This window comes from Varanus komodoensis, unplaced genomic scaffold, assembly GCF_004798865.1.
Source record: "Varanus komodoensis strain SLA01 unplaced genomic scaffold, ASM479886v1 scaffold32, whole genome shotgun sequence".
Lineage (NCBI taxonomy): Eukaryota > Metazoa > Chordata > Lepidosauria > Squamata > Varanidae > Varanus > Varanus komodoensis.
Genome location: NW_025335798.1, coordinates 4,326,159 through 4,343,533, shown reverse-complemented (window position 1 = coordinate 4,343,533; position 17,375 = coordinate 4,326,159). Strand labels below are relative to the sequence as shown.

General features: G+C 46.7%; 1 protein-coding gene across 13 annotated transcripts in view; it reads right to left on the bottom strand.

Moving 5' to 3' along the window:
• TNS1 (tensin 1) overlaps nt 1–17,375 on the bottom strand; it is a 368,326-nt gene that overhangs the window by 55,710 nt on the left and 295,241 nt on the right. For all 13 annotated transcript variants that reach the window (XM_044438202.1, XM_044438203.1, XM_044438205.1 and 10 more), the window contains one exon: nt 4,248–5,996. In XM_044438202.1, coding sequence (XP_044294137.1) covers nt 4,248–5,996 — 1,749 coding nt within the window. The remainder of the gene's footprint in view (nt 1–4,247; nt 5,997–17,375) is intronic.

Here is a 17,375-nt window from a genome sequence, read left to right as displayed (position 1 = left end):
GTGCTAAGGAAGCACAGCTATTCCACCTGGCCTGCTGAAAGGCTGCTTCGTTTATTCCTCTTCCCTCCCTGTGGTGTCTTTTGACATGCTTAAGCCTGTGCACAAAAGCTGACTTTATGACTGATTGTATGCCAGTCACTCCGGGGCTTGTGGTTTCCTGGATGATCAGTGGTTTGATCCGGCAGGGCTCTCCTTTTCTTCTCATGTTCACATCGGGACTCACTGTAGGGTTGTATTCTTAGCTGCTGCATCCCAAGCCCAGCTTCCACTGCCTTCATAATGTGTTTGACAGACAGAACAGCCCCCAGACCAAACACTGATACCGAAGTCTGACCTGCACCCCCTCCACTTTCTGCCACTGACTGCTGCTGCTGTGTAAAATATGGCATGCAGATTCTTAAGGATTCTTTAAATTGTCCAAAGTGTTAGGAACAGGGAGGATGGGTTGGCAATGCCCCCAGTTCAAGACCATCAGTTCTGTTTATGGCTGGTTTCAGGTGGGACAGATTCTGAGCTCAGTCTCTCTAAAGGAGAGGTGGTGAGTGTGTGTTTTCTAGCTGCGTGTTTGCAACTGAGATCATGGACAGCTACACACACTCCCTTGGGTACCACAGTGACTCAGTCTGGTTTCCCATTCCACAGTCCTCCTTATCCCAGAACTGAGCCATTTTCTTTCAGCTGAATGCCTTTAATGCCTGTGGCCAAGAGCTGACCTGGACAGAGCCCAGCAGCTGAGGCTGGCACTGGGGCCTGGACTGGAGCCAGGAAATGTCTGAGGAGTTGTGCAATTAAAAACTTTTCTGTGTAATTACCAGTGCTGGAGCAGTGGAAGCCAAGGCTGCATGCTGGGCACAGTTATCCCCATATTCTTGAACCAGTTGTGTTGCTGCCTTGATAGAGAATTCCAGTGATTTAGTCCTGATGGCTGGTCATTTGGCAAGTGCAGCTGGTGAGGGCCATGCCTGGCAGTCCTGATCCATCATGTGAGAATTAGGAAGGGTGCTCAGGGAATTATGTTAGAGAGCTGGTGTGGTGCAGGGGTTAAGAGTGCTGGACCACCGGGGACTGGGGAAATCTAGTCTCCACTTAGCCATGAAGCTTACTGGGGAACACGGGACAGTCAATGACTGCCAGTCCAGCCCAGCCTACCCACAGGGCTGTTGTTGTGAGGATAAGATTGAGAGGTGAAGAACCTTGTGTGCTGGCTTGAGTTTCTTGCAAAGGAAAAGGACACAGATGATGATGATGGAAGATATCCTCTTTCAGTACCATCAATACCAATTAAAATAGAGGGTCATAGATATTTAAAGATATTTAAAGATAATTCAAACCAAGGTATATGTGTGTCTGTATATGTGCATTCTACATGCTTCCATTCTAGGTGGAAAGAAATTTAAAATCTAGAAACTGATGAAATTTGAGCCAAGGAATCTTGGCTCTGCTCCTTTCCTTTCCTTTCCTTTCCTTTCCTTTCCTTTCCCTTCCTTTCCCTTCCTTTCCCTTCCTTTCCTTTCCTTTCCTTTCCTTTTTCCTGAGATGGTAAGCTACTAGTCCTCAGAGAAGATAAGTATTTAAAGACAAGTAGTATCTGCTTGAAATGATGGGCCACACTGCTTGGGGTATCAAAGAACCTTTCTGTTTGGAGTTCCCATTCTATGTTTCTTTCTGAGCAGGTTACAAGTAGGGGAAGAAGGAAAGGTTCCATGGCATTGAGTTTGCTAGCAGCAGAGGGAAAACATACAAGTTTAAGCACCAATTACATTTTCCCTCTGCAGAGTAAAGCAACTACAGAAGATGATTTGAATTTGTGGCACAAGATCACCTCACCCCCCCCCCCCCCCCCCTGTTGTTCCATGGCCCCAATAACAATTAGAGGGTCCATGGCTGGTCTTGCTGAAAAAAAGGAACTCCCAACTCAGCTGTTATATCTATTTTGACCCTTACATACCAAAGGTATGGAGAGCAGAATCATTCATTTAGTTCCCATTTTAATGTAAATCTAATTAAATCTTCCTGAATCACTTTGAGAACTGAAACAGTTATCCTGCTGTATTCTCATCACTCTGAATTTTGCAACAAAATTCTGCAATCAAAACGTGTCTACAGTGATGTACATGTTGGAGCAAAGTGTGCTAAAAAAAACAATAACATGCACTTGTTGAAAAAAATAATATATAAAATTGCATTATATCAGGGGAAAATTGTTTCAAAAATGTATATATTAGGTAAAATGGCATTCAAAACAGATATAATTGGAAAAATGTGCATGAAAAACATGCACACCTTTGGGTAGATTATGAAAAGGATCACAAATGGATGTGGAAACAGAACACGACAAACTCAAAGCTGCAAAAAAGGCAAAACTGATAGAAAACAAAACTGACAGATTTATCTATCCCTAATCAAAGGAGTGGCCAGATAATGGCACTTTGGTGTTGTACCTATGCCTCTCTTCCTATGGTTTTGTGCACCAATTCATTCTATCTCATTCTTGCCCTGCCCTGCCCTGCCCTGCCCTTTTGATTATTATCACACGAATCCCTAAAAAATGCTCTGAATTCTGCAAAGACTATGGTAGTGAAGTACTTGAAGCCATTTCAGCGTATGTGCCTTGCTTGCCTGGAGTGAGTTTCAGTCTTCTGGATGCAGAGAACACAGAGGCCTGCCTGGGACTGCCAGAGCTCCAGGCTTCAGCTATGGAATACTCCACTTTTGTGGGTGTGGTGGACATCTCTTTCCTGCCTCAATATCCTGCAGCAAAAGCATTACGGCTCTTGTGTGGCTTACTGCACACACAAAAGTCAAAAGCCCAGCCTTACATACAGCAGCTGTCCAAGTGCTTGCTGAGCAATTTATTCCTGAGCTCTAGCCCCAGAATCTCAGCTAAATTGTGCGCTTTCATGCTAAATAGCAACAGCTACAAGGACATGTTGGTTTTCATTTGGTTTTGGATGCAGGTTTGGGGTTGGTAATGGCTACTAGATCCCTGGTGTTGGCTCTCTAAATAGGAAGAAAAACAGCTGGCTCAGATCAGTACTGGCTCTCCTTCTGGGGAAGGAAGGGAAGCGCCCAAAACTCTAAAAGGCTTAGAAAATGTTTGCAGCTGCCATGGCTAATTCATGTTACAAGGAAACTACGGGCAGAACATGAAGAGCCAACGTGTACCATGTTCCACAATCGCACAGTCAACAGGGATCTGCAGTAATCCTGGAGAGAAGCAGAAGGGTCTCTGGTACTAGCTATAGGATAGGCTTGGGGTTGTCCACACTATAGGACAGATGCAGAAGCAAAACCATACTAAGACAATGCAGAGGACACCATATGGCTAGGGTTTTAAAGTTTAGGCTCAGGGTGCACATTTGACCTGCCTGGCACCCCAATCCAGCCCTCCAGAGTTCCCCAGAGGGCCCCACTCCTTTCCCTTGGTCCCATCCCTTTTCCTTAGCCCTACTCCTTCCCCAATTACTAACTGTTAGATCATTTTCCAGCTTCTGCAATGTTTTCCCCATTCTGAAAGGATGAAATGCCTTTCCTAAAGCCCAGTTACTGGTAGTATGGGCATTAAGCTAAAACAGACTGGTACTTTTAGGTCCTACCTAAAACTGCCTTCAGGCCCACCCATCACTAGAGCCAGGTCCCCAAGTTTCTCCAAACTGAATCTGGACTTCAGGCTGGAAGAGGTTCAGCATCCCTGATATACAGAGACAAACTAGACAATCAGATACTTTCTGCTTTAGTATATGGCACATTTACCGAAAAGGTGAGCCAACTTTTTGGAACTCTTTTATTTTAAAACCACTGATGATCAAATTATCTTCTGTTAAAAGGCAAATACACTGAAAGTATTTTAGTGTATTTTCACAGCTTTCCCAAGTCTGCTTCTGACATCTTTGAACCATTTTTTTAATGGAGAATGTAAGGTCTTTGGACATAAGCCGTGTACTTGTGTGAGATGCTAGGCACCTAATACATTGCTGGTGCTTAATAAATAGCAAACACAGTATCAGCAGCCTTGACAAATCTGGACTTGTTTCAAGATGGGATGTTGTGGGTGCAAATGCAGCACAAAGGGGTTGTACTAGTGGTCCTTCAGTGGAAAGAGTTCCGCTTATCCACTCGGTGTTGGACAAAGACACAAATTCACAAACGCAGGACCCTTCGTAAGTACACGTCTCCCACTCCCTTAAAGCCATTTAAGCCCTAAGGATACAGAACCCAGACTCATAACAAGCAGTAAGGTTTCCTACCTGCTACTCTGTGGGCCACCAGTCCTTCAAGGTGCAACGGCTCTTCCTCTGAGGGCCGAGATGTTTGTTCATAATTATCAGCATCCTTTGCTGGGACCTGAGCTTGAACTGTCATCACCGGGGACTGGGGTGACGAAAGCAGGGGGTGCTGCCCTTCCATGAGCGTGTATGCCATTGCATGAGGCCTGGGAGAAGTAGGAGGGCTCCCTGTACCCTGGTCATAGCTTTTGGCTTGTGTTGCACTGGGCTGTTGATTCTGATAGCCATACGGTGAGTAGGCCTCTCTGTAGTCCTGTGCCGGACACTCTGGCTCTCCAGCATTATGGAGCAAGAGCCTCGTGGGATGAGCTTTAGGTACTGGTTCAGGCAGCTGGGACACAGGGGTGCCCAAGGAGTTGTGTGAAGGACTTCCTGGAATGGGACCAAAGGCATTGGCAGACTTTGGTTGCACCACCTGAGGACCACTGACAGGCTGGGCAGACACTGAGAGAGCCACAGCACGTGGCCTGTCTTCTCTGGAGGCCACCGGGACACTCTGGGATTTGTGCATCACAGAGGTAGAGGGATCCAGATCAAGCATGAGCATGTTGAGGGCTTCGATGGACTGATCTATCTCCTTTTGGGAGGCCACCCTGGGGAACTCAGGGATGCTGATGCTGTGAGAGGGTGCTGCTTGTGAAGGGCTCGGCTGGGGGCTTGCACTGGAAACACTCAGACTTTGACTCTCTCGGGTGCCATCTTGTTGGCGGGATGGTGGCCTGCTACCTCCACTTTGCTGCTGCCAAGAGTTAAGTCCCCTCTGGACAGCTTCCCGGCTACTCGTGCTTCGGGCTGGTGCCTGGGGGAGCTGAGGGCTCTCAGCAGTAGCTGTAGGGAAGGACTGGGAGCGATAGATACCATTTGGGTCATAGCCATATGAGTACTGCTGGCTAGATACTGGTAGCTGCGGCTGCAACCAGCCTGGAGCGGGGAAGCCGTGCTGGTAGTAGTCAGCCAAATTTTCCTGGGCAGACACTGAAGGCCGGATGTGCCCATAGGGATCCTGGGGGTGACGCCCCATCATGCTCCGCAAAGTGTTCTGGTTGTTGTAGGGGTAGCCACCATTGATCACAGTCTCCGAGTCATGCAGCTTGTCTATGCCGTTGAAGTTGGATGAACCGTTGGGCAACGAGTTGAGGCTCTCCATCCGGGGGGCCTCGTGGTAGCCCATGTCGCTGGTGTTCGTGGTGCCATCAAAGGAGGACAGGGTGCCCAGGCTCCCTACGCTGTGCCCATCTTGGTTGGGCAGCTCGTCATCCAGAATGTCTGTTTCTCGCTCTGCCACCAAGCCAGCGGCCTCCCCATTGACATGCACCTGAGCAGGAACTATGTGGCGGCCTGATGCAGCAGAGGTGGCTGCGGTCACCCCAGTGGGGTTGTGGTTATGCATGGCAGCTTCGTTTGCCAACCCAAAGCCACTGAGCAAGCTGTCAAGCTCCCGTTTCTCTTCGGGCGTCAGTATAAGGTTGTTTCCTCCGCTGCTGCTGGGGGCCACTGGCACCGTCTGCTCATCGGTCTTGTCTGTCTTCGTGGAAGCAGTGGAGTTGCCTGAATCGCTGCTGACTGAGAGCGTGTGCTCAATATGGTTGGGGGCTGCCGAAAGAGTGATGCGGTTGGTGTTGACAGCCCCAGTGCTGCCATGAAGCGAGTCTTTCTTCTTCACCTTGGCATAGAGGCTCCCGTCCAGAGGCCCCTGGGTGTGCCCAACCTCTGCAGGGGGGGGGGGGGGGAGAAGGAAGACAGGGAGAGCAACGGTTAGCCCACGTTGCTCCAGAAGCAAAGTGTGCCAGTTAAGATAGAAAATATCTCCTGGCCACTCATTTGTATTTAGGGACACTGCACTCTGCCAGCCAACCAACTCCAAGTGCACTATTATCAGATCCTGTGCCCTCCAGGCCTCGGCAAAGACATGGCGCCCGTGTGTCTCTCTGAGGGCAGCACAGCCTCCACCACATTCCATTCCCACAGGAGCCAGAGAAGCACTGATGGCTCCTGAGCAAAATCCAATTTACTAGCTCTTTTCCTTTTTACATTCCTCAAAACACAGGATGTTTTTGTCACAAATGCACCTGCATTGATCCAGGCTTCAATGAAAGCCTTTCTGCAAATGGAAAACAAGCCAGCAGGGATTGTCTGGAGGATGAAGGTATGAGGACGCAAGAGACACAAAAGTCATCTAGTCAGGTCTGCAAAGTTTATGACCACCATGCCAAATGCATGCACTTGATAATCCCACCCCCCCTCAATCCATATGCCTGGAACTGCAAAAAACAAAGCAAGGAAAAAAAGGAGTCTTCAAGCACCAGGCAAGCCACACTGCCTAGCTGTGTTTAGCCTAGTAAGTCACCAGTTGTACAGCCCTGATACTGTTCAGTATTCAGAAGATGCTAGCCTTTCTGACCAGGGAAACCCCCAGCCTCCAGTGTACGGAGTACTCTTCTGAGAGGGCAGAAGAAGCCAAAGTGTGCCATGCCAGAGGATCATGAAAGGCCAGATGGCATTTAACCAAATTCAAGGGCCCAAGGAGAGCAGGGCAATGTATTTCATCTATTGAAACACTGTCCTCTTATTGCAGACCAAAATAAAAGAAAGGGGGTTTAATGCAAGCAATCTCCAACCTGCTCCTGAAAGTTGCCATTCTAGCAGCAGAGGAATATAAGTTAAGAAGCAAGGCTACCCTATGTCCTGCTGAAAGATTACTTGCCGTCCTCCCTTCTTACCTCCCCATTCCTTCTTCCTCTCGTGTCATGCCTTTTTCAATTCATTCTTGTGTTGACGATTGCATGTAAGCTACTCTGGGAGGCTTTACAGAGTGGGATGAACACACTTTAAATAAACAAGCAAGAAACAAAGAAAGTTTGGTGTGCAGAAGCTGCCTCCATTTAAGATATTCTGGAACCTGGGGCTGAGGTGACATGGACAACAGCAGGCCATTGTTACTAATACATGAATTAACTGCAGATAAGACTCCCTCGCACTTTTCAGTGATAGGGGAAAGAGCTAAAAAGGGACCAAAGGTGCTTGTAGTGTGGTAAATGCAGATGTGTTGCCATTGGCTGGTTTCTCTCCCCTCTACACCCCTTTAAATGCCAGCTGTGTTCTTGCTCTGTACCCCAAACCTATATCTATCCAGAGTAAGGGATGTGCAATGCAGAAAGCACTGCCTTTGGGCAAGAATTTATCTGTTGTTTGAATAGGTAATTCCAGCATTAAAAAATGAATAAAATAAACCCCTTGTCCTTAAGTGAAACACCATTAGGAAATGGACGGTGTTGTTGGCTCATACATTATTTTTTCTTTGCAGTTTAAAATGCAGATATTTTCAGCATGTATGAGCTGGGATATTTTTAGTCTTTATGTAATATAGATGCCTTGATATGTGATTGCGTTAAAATTGAAGCAACTTGGATTGTGTGATTGCCCCAAGATGAACGTCTGTTCACACTGCAGAGAACCTTTTTTCATAACCAGAAAGTTCCTGTCTCTTTTTTTAGGTCCCCTGTGGGGTTTCCTGGAACTGTGTGCGCTGCAGTACAGAATGCTCTCATTTAGGGGAAAAAGTGACTTCGATCTGGCAGTGAGCCAAGGATTGATTCAGGAATGGAAGATGGGCTAATGGAAGAGCATGGAGTCAGAGAGCTCCGAACTGCAGACAACAAGCACTTCTGAAACTGCTTCACAGCCCTGTGCTTCCAGCAGGGAGCTAAAGGTCTTTCCCACAGAATACCAGCTAAGCAAAAAGCACACACACACGCACACGCACACAGAGAGAGAGCGCGAGCGAGCAGATTCAGTGTAACAGTCAGGCAGTGCAAGCAGAAAAGGATAGTTTTTGGAATACATATACACAGGTTTAAAAAACATACACTCTCTCTGTGTGCATGTGTACATACATGAGCATTTGAGGTCTCCAACACACGTTGGCATCCTAACCCCAACCCTGCTCCTCATTTTTAAATTTTATTTATTTTATGTGTTTAACTGGACAGCTGGAAAGTGAAGCACCAGCTTTATTTGCAAGAATACCTCCTGGCTCAGAAAATAAAAGTGATGAGTGACTGCATCACAGTTTTGGTTTGAGGTGTGCCCAGCCATCCAGATGGAATGAAAAATCCTAGAGCGGCCAGAGGACTTGTTTTATATGTTTTCTGTATGTTTCTCTGATCGTTGATTTGCCTTCTGTGACATGGACGCCACAGCAGAAAACTGCAATTTCAAAATCATCATTATTATTACATTTATAGCCACTTTTCCTCCTCTTTCAAGGAATTCAAAGCAGCTTACGAGGTTCTCCTCCTCCTTTCCATTTAATCCTCACAACCCTGTAAAGTAGGTTAGGCTAAGAGGCAGCGACTTGCCAAATCACTGAATGGGCTTCATGGCTGAGCAGAGGCTAGAACTCCGATCTCTTGAATCCCAGAGCAGCACTCTTAACCTCTATACAACACTAGTATGGTTTTGTGTCTTGGAACTCAGATCTCCATTCCTTCTTTGTGTGTAGGTTCTTGGGCAAGTGACTTTTCCTTTAGTCTCACCAGCTGCCCTCTGGGAAATCAGTGTTTGGGGGCTGGTGATGCCCACCACAACAACCATTCTGGGAATGGGCAATCCCCCATGGCAGCCATTTTGTGAGCACAATCATCACATCTTCTCAATATTCTACATGTGCCCACTGGTCCAAAAGTTTGGGGAATCTGTTATATGCAGCATACACGCTAAAAATGATCAGTTGACTACTAACAATCATGCTGCAGACATATTTGTCTGCACAAAGAGTAACCGTGAAAAATAGACACAGACCATAGCATTAAACCAATTCATGCAAACAGAACAAGCAGCTGTGCATTCTTATAAATGCCGGTGATGGTGCAGATCAATAATCATCATTCTGGCGAACAGTGATGTACACCTCACAGAGCTGCAGCCATACAATACTGTAGTGTTTTTTGCTATGTCAGACCCAAGCATACGAAATCATTTCTGACCTTTCTCAAGAAACAGCTCCACCGCACACACTTTCTCTGAACTGACCTTTCTCACAATGACTGTTTGTAGACCCCAAGTGGCCTGTCTGCAGTCACATCTCCCACTTCACTTTAAAAAGATGGGATGAAGCTCTAACACTCTTCCCAAGAGTTGGACAGTCCCATGTAGCCCTCAAATCAACTGGTGAACTTTGTAGGGCAGCTACAAGTAGCACTGAAGGAGAAAGCCTGCTTCAGCCTTCCTCTCTTCTTGAAGTAACTTCAGCTCATCAGAGCTCTAACCTATCCCTCAGCCTTGGTGTTTTCTGTATGGATAAATATAAACTCTGGCCTAAAGGGGTCTGTATATCCAGATGTCTTAGTACTGCTGCTGTGAGAAGCAAAGCACAAGGGGAGATTCATAAACCACCAAATTAAAAATAGCTGTGTTTGACAGATGAGAAAATTATTTAGCTAATAGGTCCAGAACCTGCCCACTAATGTCAGTGAAGCCCTCTTGTACTTATCCTGCTGTCAAGCTCAGGAGCTTATTTTTAAATTGATAGCATCCCAAAATGCATCGCATCCCAGCCAGATAACATCCCAAAATGCATTCTGAGTGTCTTTCTATTTGAAGGGTCCATGTGGTAACATTAGCAAGGGGCAAAAAGGGGAGAGATTAATCCCTTTTCCAAATGCCACTTCACTAGGTCACTTGCCAAATAAGGTCCCTTATTTGGTCCAAGGAAGGGTGGACCAAATACTTGAGGAGTTCCAGGGTAACAAGGATTCCCAGAACATCCCTGGTTGAGTATAATGAACACAACAATATTCGAAGCAGCAGGGAGCCCCCACCTAAAGGGAAAAACTGCTGCTGGTGTTTGGTAATAATAGCAGCTACAGCAATAGTTGAGACTGCTGACTGTGCTCCACCATAGAGGCGGCACTGCTGCTGGTATAAAAACTGCACGCTATTCGGCCCCCTTTAATGCCAACCGCCTTTGACATCTTCTACAGGTACCACTGGACCACTCGAAGGCTGTGACTTCCATCCTCATTGAGTAATGAAAGCCTCCAGAGAGCTGCAGCTGCTCATCTGCATCTCCCTCTAACTAGTGGCAGAACGCAACACAGCTGAGGGGGCATTCTGGCTTTCTGCTGTGAGCCTCACCCAAGAGCAACAGTTAGGTGGTTTATCTGAGAAATTCACCGTTTTAACCTGATAGAAATAAGCAAGTTTTCTTCCCACACGCAGCCCCTTTCACAGTCTTACGCAAAAGAAAAGTCTAAAGAAGAATGGTTTTGGTGCTGCGCACAGCCTCTGCTTGCTCTTTCCATGAGCCCTTCTGACGGCTGATGACCAGACACCACGGAGTCTCATGGTATGTGCCAGAAACAGGTTCAGACAACTAACCCTCTGTTGATAACCTTAATTAAACCTACTACTGCAACTCAAAAGTCTTGCTTGCCTTTCTTTCTTTCATACACTTTGCGAACATTTCCTGCTCACAACAAGGATCATTTCTCCCCAAAGTGAGATTTTAAAATTCTCCGCAGATGCCTAGTCTAATAGCTACAGGTGCCTCCCCTGTCGATCCCCTCTGTTGTGGTAATGCATGCCAGCGGAGCTGTTCCTCGGAGTGACATGCAGGAAGGAGAGGAGGAAGAACACCCGTTTGTTTATTGACCCAGCTGTCAGAGGTATCTGATACTGCAATGGTATGAAAGGGGGAAGAGATGGCTGAAGCTATCTCTATTGATTCAGTCAGCAAGAACAGGGAGCGCAGTGCCAGCAGATAAGGAACCGCTTCGCCTCCACCTCTCTCTTCTTTCATGATGGGAACTCAGTCGCTCAGCCAGGTGAGCACACACCGCTTTCTGCCCTTACATTCCACAGAACTTTTATCAAAATGCAGAACGACAGCCTGGCAATTGTCTGATTTCCTGCATGCTGTGCCATTTATCCTGCCACCATTCCTTACCTTCCCGTAAAATTAGTCCATGTAAACACAATATAAAAAGAAGGTGCTGGTGCTGCCAAATGGAGCTGAGGCCAGCTTTCAAGAGATAACAGGAGCCAGCTCCAAATATACTTTTGCCAGCCTGGGTGGCGTCAGTTGTGACCCTGCATAGAAATACTAATATGATGACATAGATTAGATGGCAGAGTGAACAACCACCCCAGGGCAAGAGAGTGCAAAAAGCCACCTTCTGCGATGGGCGGACTGGGGTGTAAGGAGATGGGTCCTCATGCTCTGGGGTCAACTTTCAAACTCCTGCTCAGTGTGAGATATTGAGTGCTACAGCAACTGGAGTGAATTAGCCCCTCCACACACCGCTCACTGACCTCAGGCAGTCCTGATCTACACCCAGAAGCCATTTCTGACAACCTGTCACTGCAGGTAAGACCTCAGCAAATCATTTCCATTATACCATCCTGAGAAATTCAGTCATCAGTCTTAAAGCAGGAACAAAACACCTGGAGTGGGCATGCTGTGAAGCCTGAGGTACACAAGTTCCATCAAGTTAATATAAGGCTCCTCGCTATATACTTGGCACACCCAGAAAAACGCTGCTCAGAAAACGTCTTGCCCAAAGCCAAGTATTCTCCAGTTTGCTTGCAGTACAGAGCAGCATGTGTCTGCTCGAGTCCCTGTTGCTGCAGAGATGCACTACTGGCAGGTGTGTGGTGGAAATGCTGAGGACTCAGCTAGGCAGCTGTTCCACTGGGAGAGTCCAGCACACTTGGTGTGTGCAGCCCAGATTCTGCTGCCATTTCTTGCCTGCCCAGTGATGAGGCTGTTGAGAGCAAAGGGGCATCTCTCATCTCAGGACCTCAGCCTCAGGTGGAAAGTGCTGAAACCGCCCCTGCTGTGCTAGGATCCAAGCATGAATAACCCCGAGAGAAACAAGAAAACCCCTGACTCACCATATAGGGCCACTTCTGCAGCTGGAGGGAGAGAGAGAGAGATAGACACTAGCTTGGCTGTTTATTCTTCAGAGATGAAGTATATAAGGCTGCTCCTATAAGACCTGGTTGGAGCGCACTACTTTTCCATCTGTGGTAGGCATGGGAGTGAGGCTGATTTTTCCCCTGGCTTGTAGGAAGCGAGTGGGATAAAAGCCCTGTCTGTAATTCCAGCCAGTGAGGTCCCGAGGGGTTCACTTATCATGCCCGTAGTTATGTGATTTCAGAATGACATCACAGGAGAGGCTGAGTGCCTGGAGCATGGAAGGAGGGCTGCTGGAGTTCCCCCAGCCACTCAGTGCGAGGCTTGGAGAGGCAGCGAATGCTTGGGAGTGGGGAGGGGGTAGGAAAAGAGGTGGAGAAAAAGGTCCGAATGACAGAAGGGAGTGGAAACAGGAGGCAGGCAGGGAGGGAGGGAGCAAGAAAAGAGGCAGCTTTGCCCTAAGGGGAGGAGACCAGGGACCCAGCCAGATCATTCCTTTCCATTCCACACTCGCCAAAACTTTTCTCTTTCTTCCAAAGGGACCCCACACGCAACCGCAGCAGCACTTTCCCAGCTGCTGAACAATGAAGACATGGGAAGGGATTAAGGGGAAAAGAAAGAAAAACAAAAACAGGAGACCGCATCTAATTTAAATAGCAGCATTCGGATCAGCTCAACACCTTTAGCTCTGTTGAAACTAACAGGCTGGAGGAATTAGCCCGCTGAAAAAGGAAAGCTCAAGGCAGGGGTAGAACTGATTCTGTACACTTCTGGGTGCTGGCAGTGCTGCCCGGTTTTTCTCCAGCTCTGTGAAACTCCCTGCATATTTCCCTGCCCCTCAGCTGCTGGTTAGTGAGGGTGGCAGCTTTCCTACACCCCGTGGCAGCCTACATTGAGAAAGCACATGTGAACTCAGTCGTGGTGCATGTTGTGAAAGGCACAGGAGGTGCAATTCATCATGACAAGCTCAGAGCAGGTTCCAGTAGCACCGTGGAGTCAAGAAGCTGTTTCTGAAAGCCTGCCAGAGGTTGGGGGCTTGAGCAGTCATCAAATGCTCCTGTGGTGTTAGCGGCCAGCAACAGGACAGGGAGTGTGCACGTTCCAAAACAACAGTTCCAGCTAAATGCACTCAATTACTCAGGCTAGTGTGCATTTGACAGGAATCTTGGAAGTGGAATGGGGCACCTTCATTTTTCTCCTACAATGAGAAAAAAATGGATCTCTTTTTCTCACCTATTTCTCTCGTGATTAAAGAAAAGAGATGGGATGTAATTCAGAGCAGTGGTCACATGACCCCTTTTGCAGTGGCTAGTCCTCTACTTGAAGGACTGCTAGAGGGTTGTCCTCCCTCTTGAAGGCATCCTCTGTCTGAAGGCTGCCCACATCTGGTTTCAAGACAAAAACAACTGGAAGAGCTGTGCCTTAAGCTGCCCACCTGCAGTTGGCACCTGGGCAGCCAACTGAGCAGGTCATTTTATTATGGTGAAATGTATCATATTTCTATTTGAATTACAATAATCTTTTCTACATTTTCATCTATACATATAAATTAGCATGTGGCTCCTTTATGAAAATCAGTATTTTCCTTTTTGGGGCAACATATGTTCTCTTTTTCGCAGTTCATAAGTAGCCATTCTAGGGGGAACCAGCCTGCGGAATGCTGTTCTAGATTCCAGTTCTGCTGTCTTGAGGCCTGGGATTGCAATTTTCTAAATAAAATTAATAAAATCAGGTTTCTTGCTTCACCAATGCCAGGGCTGATTCCCCAGGGGAGTGAGTTTGACATCTGTTGGTATCCCAAGACTGCCAATGGGCCCACTGCCCCCCAAACACTGCCACTCTCACAATGCATAAAGCACCCAAGAAGACCAGAGGTGATGTGCAGAAGAATCTACAATGAGCACAACTCAAATCTTCTAAGTTAAAAGTTGGGAATTGAAGGAACTTGGAGTTTTTATCCATTTGTGTTTCACAGTAATGTGAATAAGTGTGGGGGCACTAGGACAGAGTCTCTCTATGTTAATTACTGTGTTCCCACATGCACTAAGAGGGTCAGCCTGACCAACAAAACAACCAGTACACCAAAACTGCAAAGGTAGCTCTAAAGGCCCCAGATGGGCACTACCTCTTCCTTGAAGTTCTACCCATTGTGTGCTTCTTAGAATGAAACTTGGAGCCTAGCTGAACTGCAGCAGAAAGTCCAGAATGAGTAGTAGGGAGATTCTGGTTTCCATAGCTCCAAGGTCCAATATTTTAGTTCAAAAGCCCAAATGATTCAAGAGGAATATCCACCAAAACATATAACCTGCAACCTGTAAGGAGACATTGGCTTTATTCCATCTTTGGGAGGGTCCTTCCAAAGGAGGTGCCATTTTTCTACAATGTTTCTCAGAATGCGCCATGTCTCAGAACAGGGCCAGCCCTGTTCACGAGAAAGGCTTCTGCATTGCGGCAGTCGAGAAGGCTTCCCGGCAGTCCTTAGTTTTGCGCCTTCAAGTTGCCGACCACAGGAGAGGCTGTCCATGCCAACATAAGGGGGAGGGGACAGAGAAGGTAGATTCCTCTTGCTTTAGTCAGCTGTTGAAAGGCAAGAAGATGAGCTCCATCTTCCTCAAGACTGAAAGGAGGGGGAAAGAGAAAAAAGGAGTAAAGGAGCCAGACGTTCTAATGATGAAAACAAAAGCCTTGTGTTTGCTGATGGGAGTTGCATATGGTTGTCAATAGCTTTAGCAGTCCAAAGGTCTACTTGGTATGAAAGGTGGCCAGTCATTCTCCTCTCTACTCCATCAGCTTTTTGTGGTTTAAAAGTGTATTGATTATTGTGGTCTTTTTACTCATAAGAGCTTGGTACATTTATCCTAGGGTAAGACTGATACTACTTCCGTCTCCACAAAAATGCTTTTGCTGGACCAAAGGGCAGTGCTCCTATTCCCTACTGTACTCAATCAAAGATGACTAGCAGCCCTTCATGGGCCCTTCTGTCTGTTCTTTTAGCAAACAGGAGGGCACCCCTCCAATGTTCTGCCACACAGACAGGTAGCATCAATAATAGCCATAGAACATCTCATCCCCTTCCCAAGAGTCTCAGACTTTCAGAATAACACAGGGTGGCCACAATTACACACAGACAGATGTAGCTGTCAGAGACAGCCTATTGGCATTACATTTCACATCCTTCTCACATGAACATCCCCTAATCTTTTCTAGCTCTCTGGGTTCCCAGCATGATTTAGAAATCCACAGTAGATTGGTTATCCTCCCTGACACTCTTGTCCTGCACTGAGCACTATTTATGAAACAGCCACAAAACCCTGGACAAACAGGATAAATATGGTGTCTTACAGACACTGTCCCTTAAATAAACTTTCTGGAAGATCTATTTCTATTGGTCCTGCATGGTTAAGCTCAGATCTATTTTCCATCTCTGTGGTAAGAGAGGTTGGGCTGAACTTTCAAGTGTAGAGTTAGCAGGGATTAAATTAAGGGTACTTCAGGTATTATGTGGTGGGAGTTCCTCCTTAGGATTTCTCTAGACTGTCAACAAAGACATGCGCTACACACATTTCAGCACAGAATAATTAGAGGACAGTTTCTAATGCACTTGAACATGGTGATCAAAAGGGAAAGTGACCTCAGAATGATACTGGCTATTTGGATCCAAATCACTTTGGTTTTAGGTCTTGTTTTGATCTCCGCATAAGTTTACTAAGGGCAACAAACAGAAGATGAAGCATCTATTTGTTGATTTCCTTGGACTGTTCAGTTAACTAACATCACTAATGTCAACCACAGTAACTTCTGGGTAACCTGGCAGTCTGCTGCTTCTGTTCCTGTCCCAGCCCCACTGGTTTTATCTCTCTGTAATATCATCAGTTTACAGACATTGAATTCAATTTGTCTTTTTCAGTGGAACCAGTTGAGGTGCTGGATGGCCTACACAGACGTCTGTAGTCATTGATGTGTTGTTCCTGGAACTACAGGAAATTATCTTGGCTAGCGATGCTTTTTACCAATGGGCTGATGCTCCCACTGTGACTATTCCTAAGAAATGAGATCTGCTTAGCATAAGAGATGTCTTAGTAACCTTCATGTTGGACTACTGTACACATCATCATGTGTTGCAGCACTATGGAAAGCACCTTCAAGCAAGCAAAGGTGGCCTAAGGGGTGGCCTAAGACTTTAGGAGGTCCTCCATTTACTCTGCCCCTTCTAAGTTTCAATTTCCTGGCCTGAAGGTGAGGTCTTCTCCTTTCTGTGCCCCTGGGAGCATTGGAGCAATGACGTACTTGATTTTTCCAAGCAAATGAGCCTTGCAAGATGGCACTCACAAGAGCCAGGCTTAGGGTCCTGAAAACCCTTAAGCACTAGTCTCAAGTTCTGTGTCAGGAACCTGGTGCAGTTTCTTAGCCAGTGCACAACAACTGGCTCCAGACACATCCAATTCCTCCTCCTCTAACACTAAGCCCAAAGCTGGAACCATGTCAGTATATGCCCTGGATCTGAGCTTGGACTGACTCTAGTACCAATAAAATTTGTTCCTAAATATACATGCATACATACATACATACATTAAATGTGGGAGGCAAGAGGCATTGTTGTAGCCTGGTAACCATTAATTTGGATTTAAAGAAATTTACCCTAAGTGGGGCCCAGTAGGAAAGAAATGAGGGGAAGTATGGTACAAGAAAGCAACTGCAGCCATGGCTGGCAGTGGCTCTGGAGAGAATCAGTACAGTGCATTCTGGGAAATACTGGTGTATCTTTCTTATGGAGGGAGGAGAAGACACAAAAGGCATGAGATTATCCTTGGAGTGTCAGCTGGGGAGGGGGATCCCACAGTAAAGCTGGGTTTCTGTCTGTGAGAAGACCTTGATATTAGAGCACACCCTGCTTGACCCAGACACTTCACAGGTAATCAGAACATCTGAAATCTCACCAAAAGCCAGTATTTATATCCCTGAGGGTATTAGCGAGACAGAGAGACAAGACATTTGTGCCACAAGCAGCTGCTGTGTGCATGTTGTACTCCACAACCTCCCATGACCTCACCCACAAACTAGATATAGACCTCCTCTTACTACTCTGCTCCCTGGTGTGAAGGGAGATGATTTACAGCACATAACTCAGTGAATTAAAAGAAATGATACCATAGATGGGGAGGGATCCACATCAT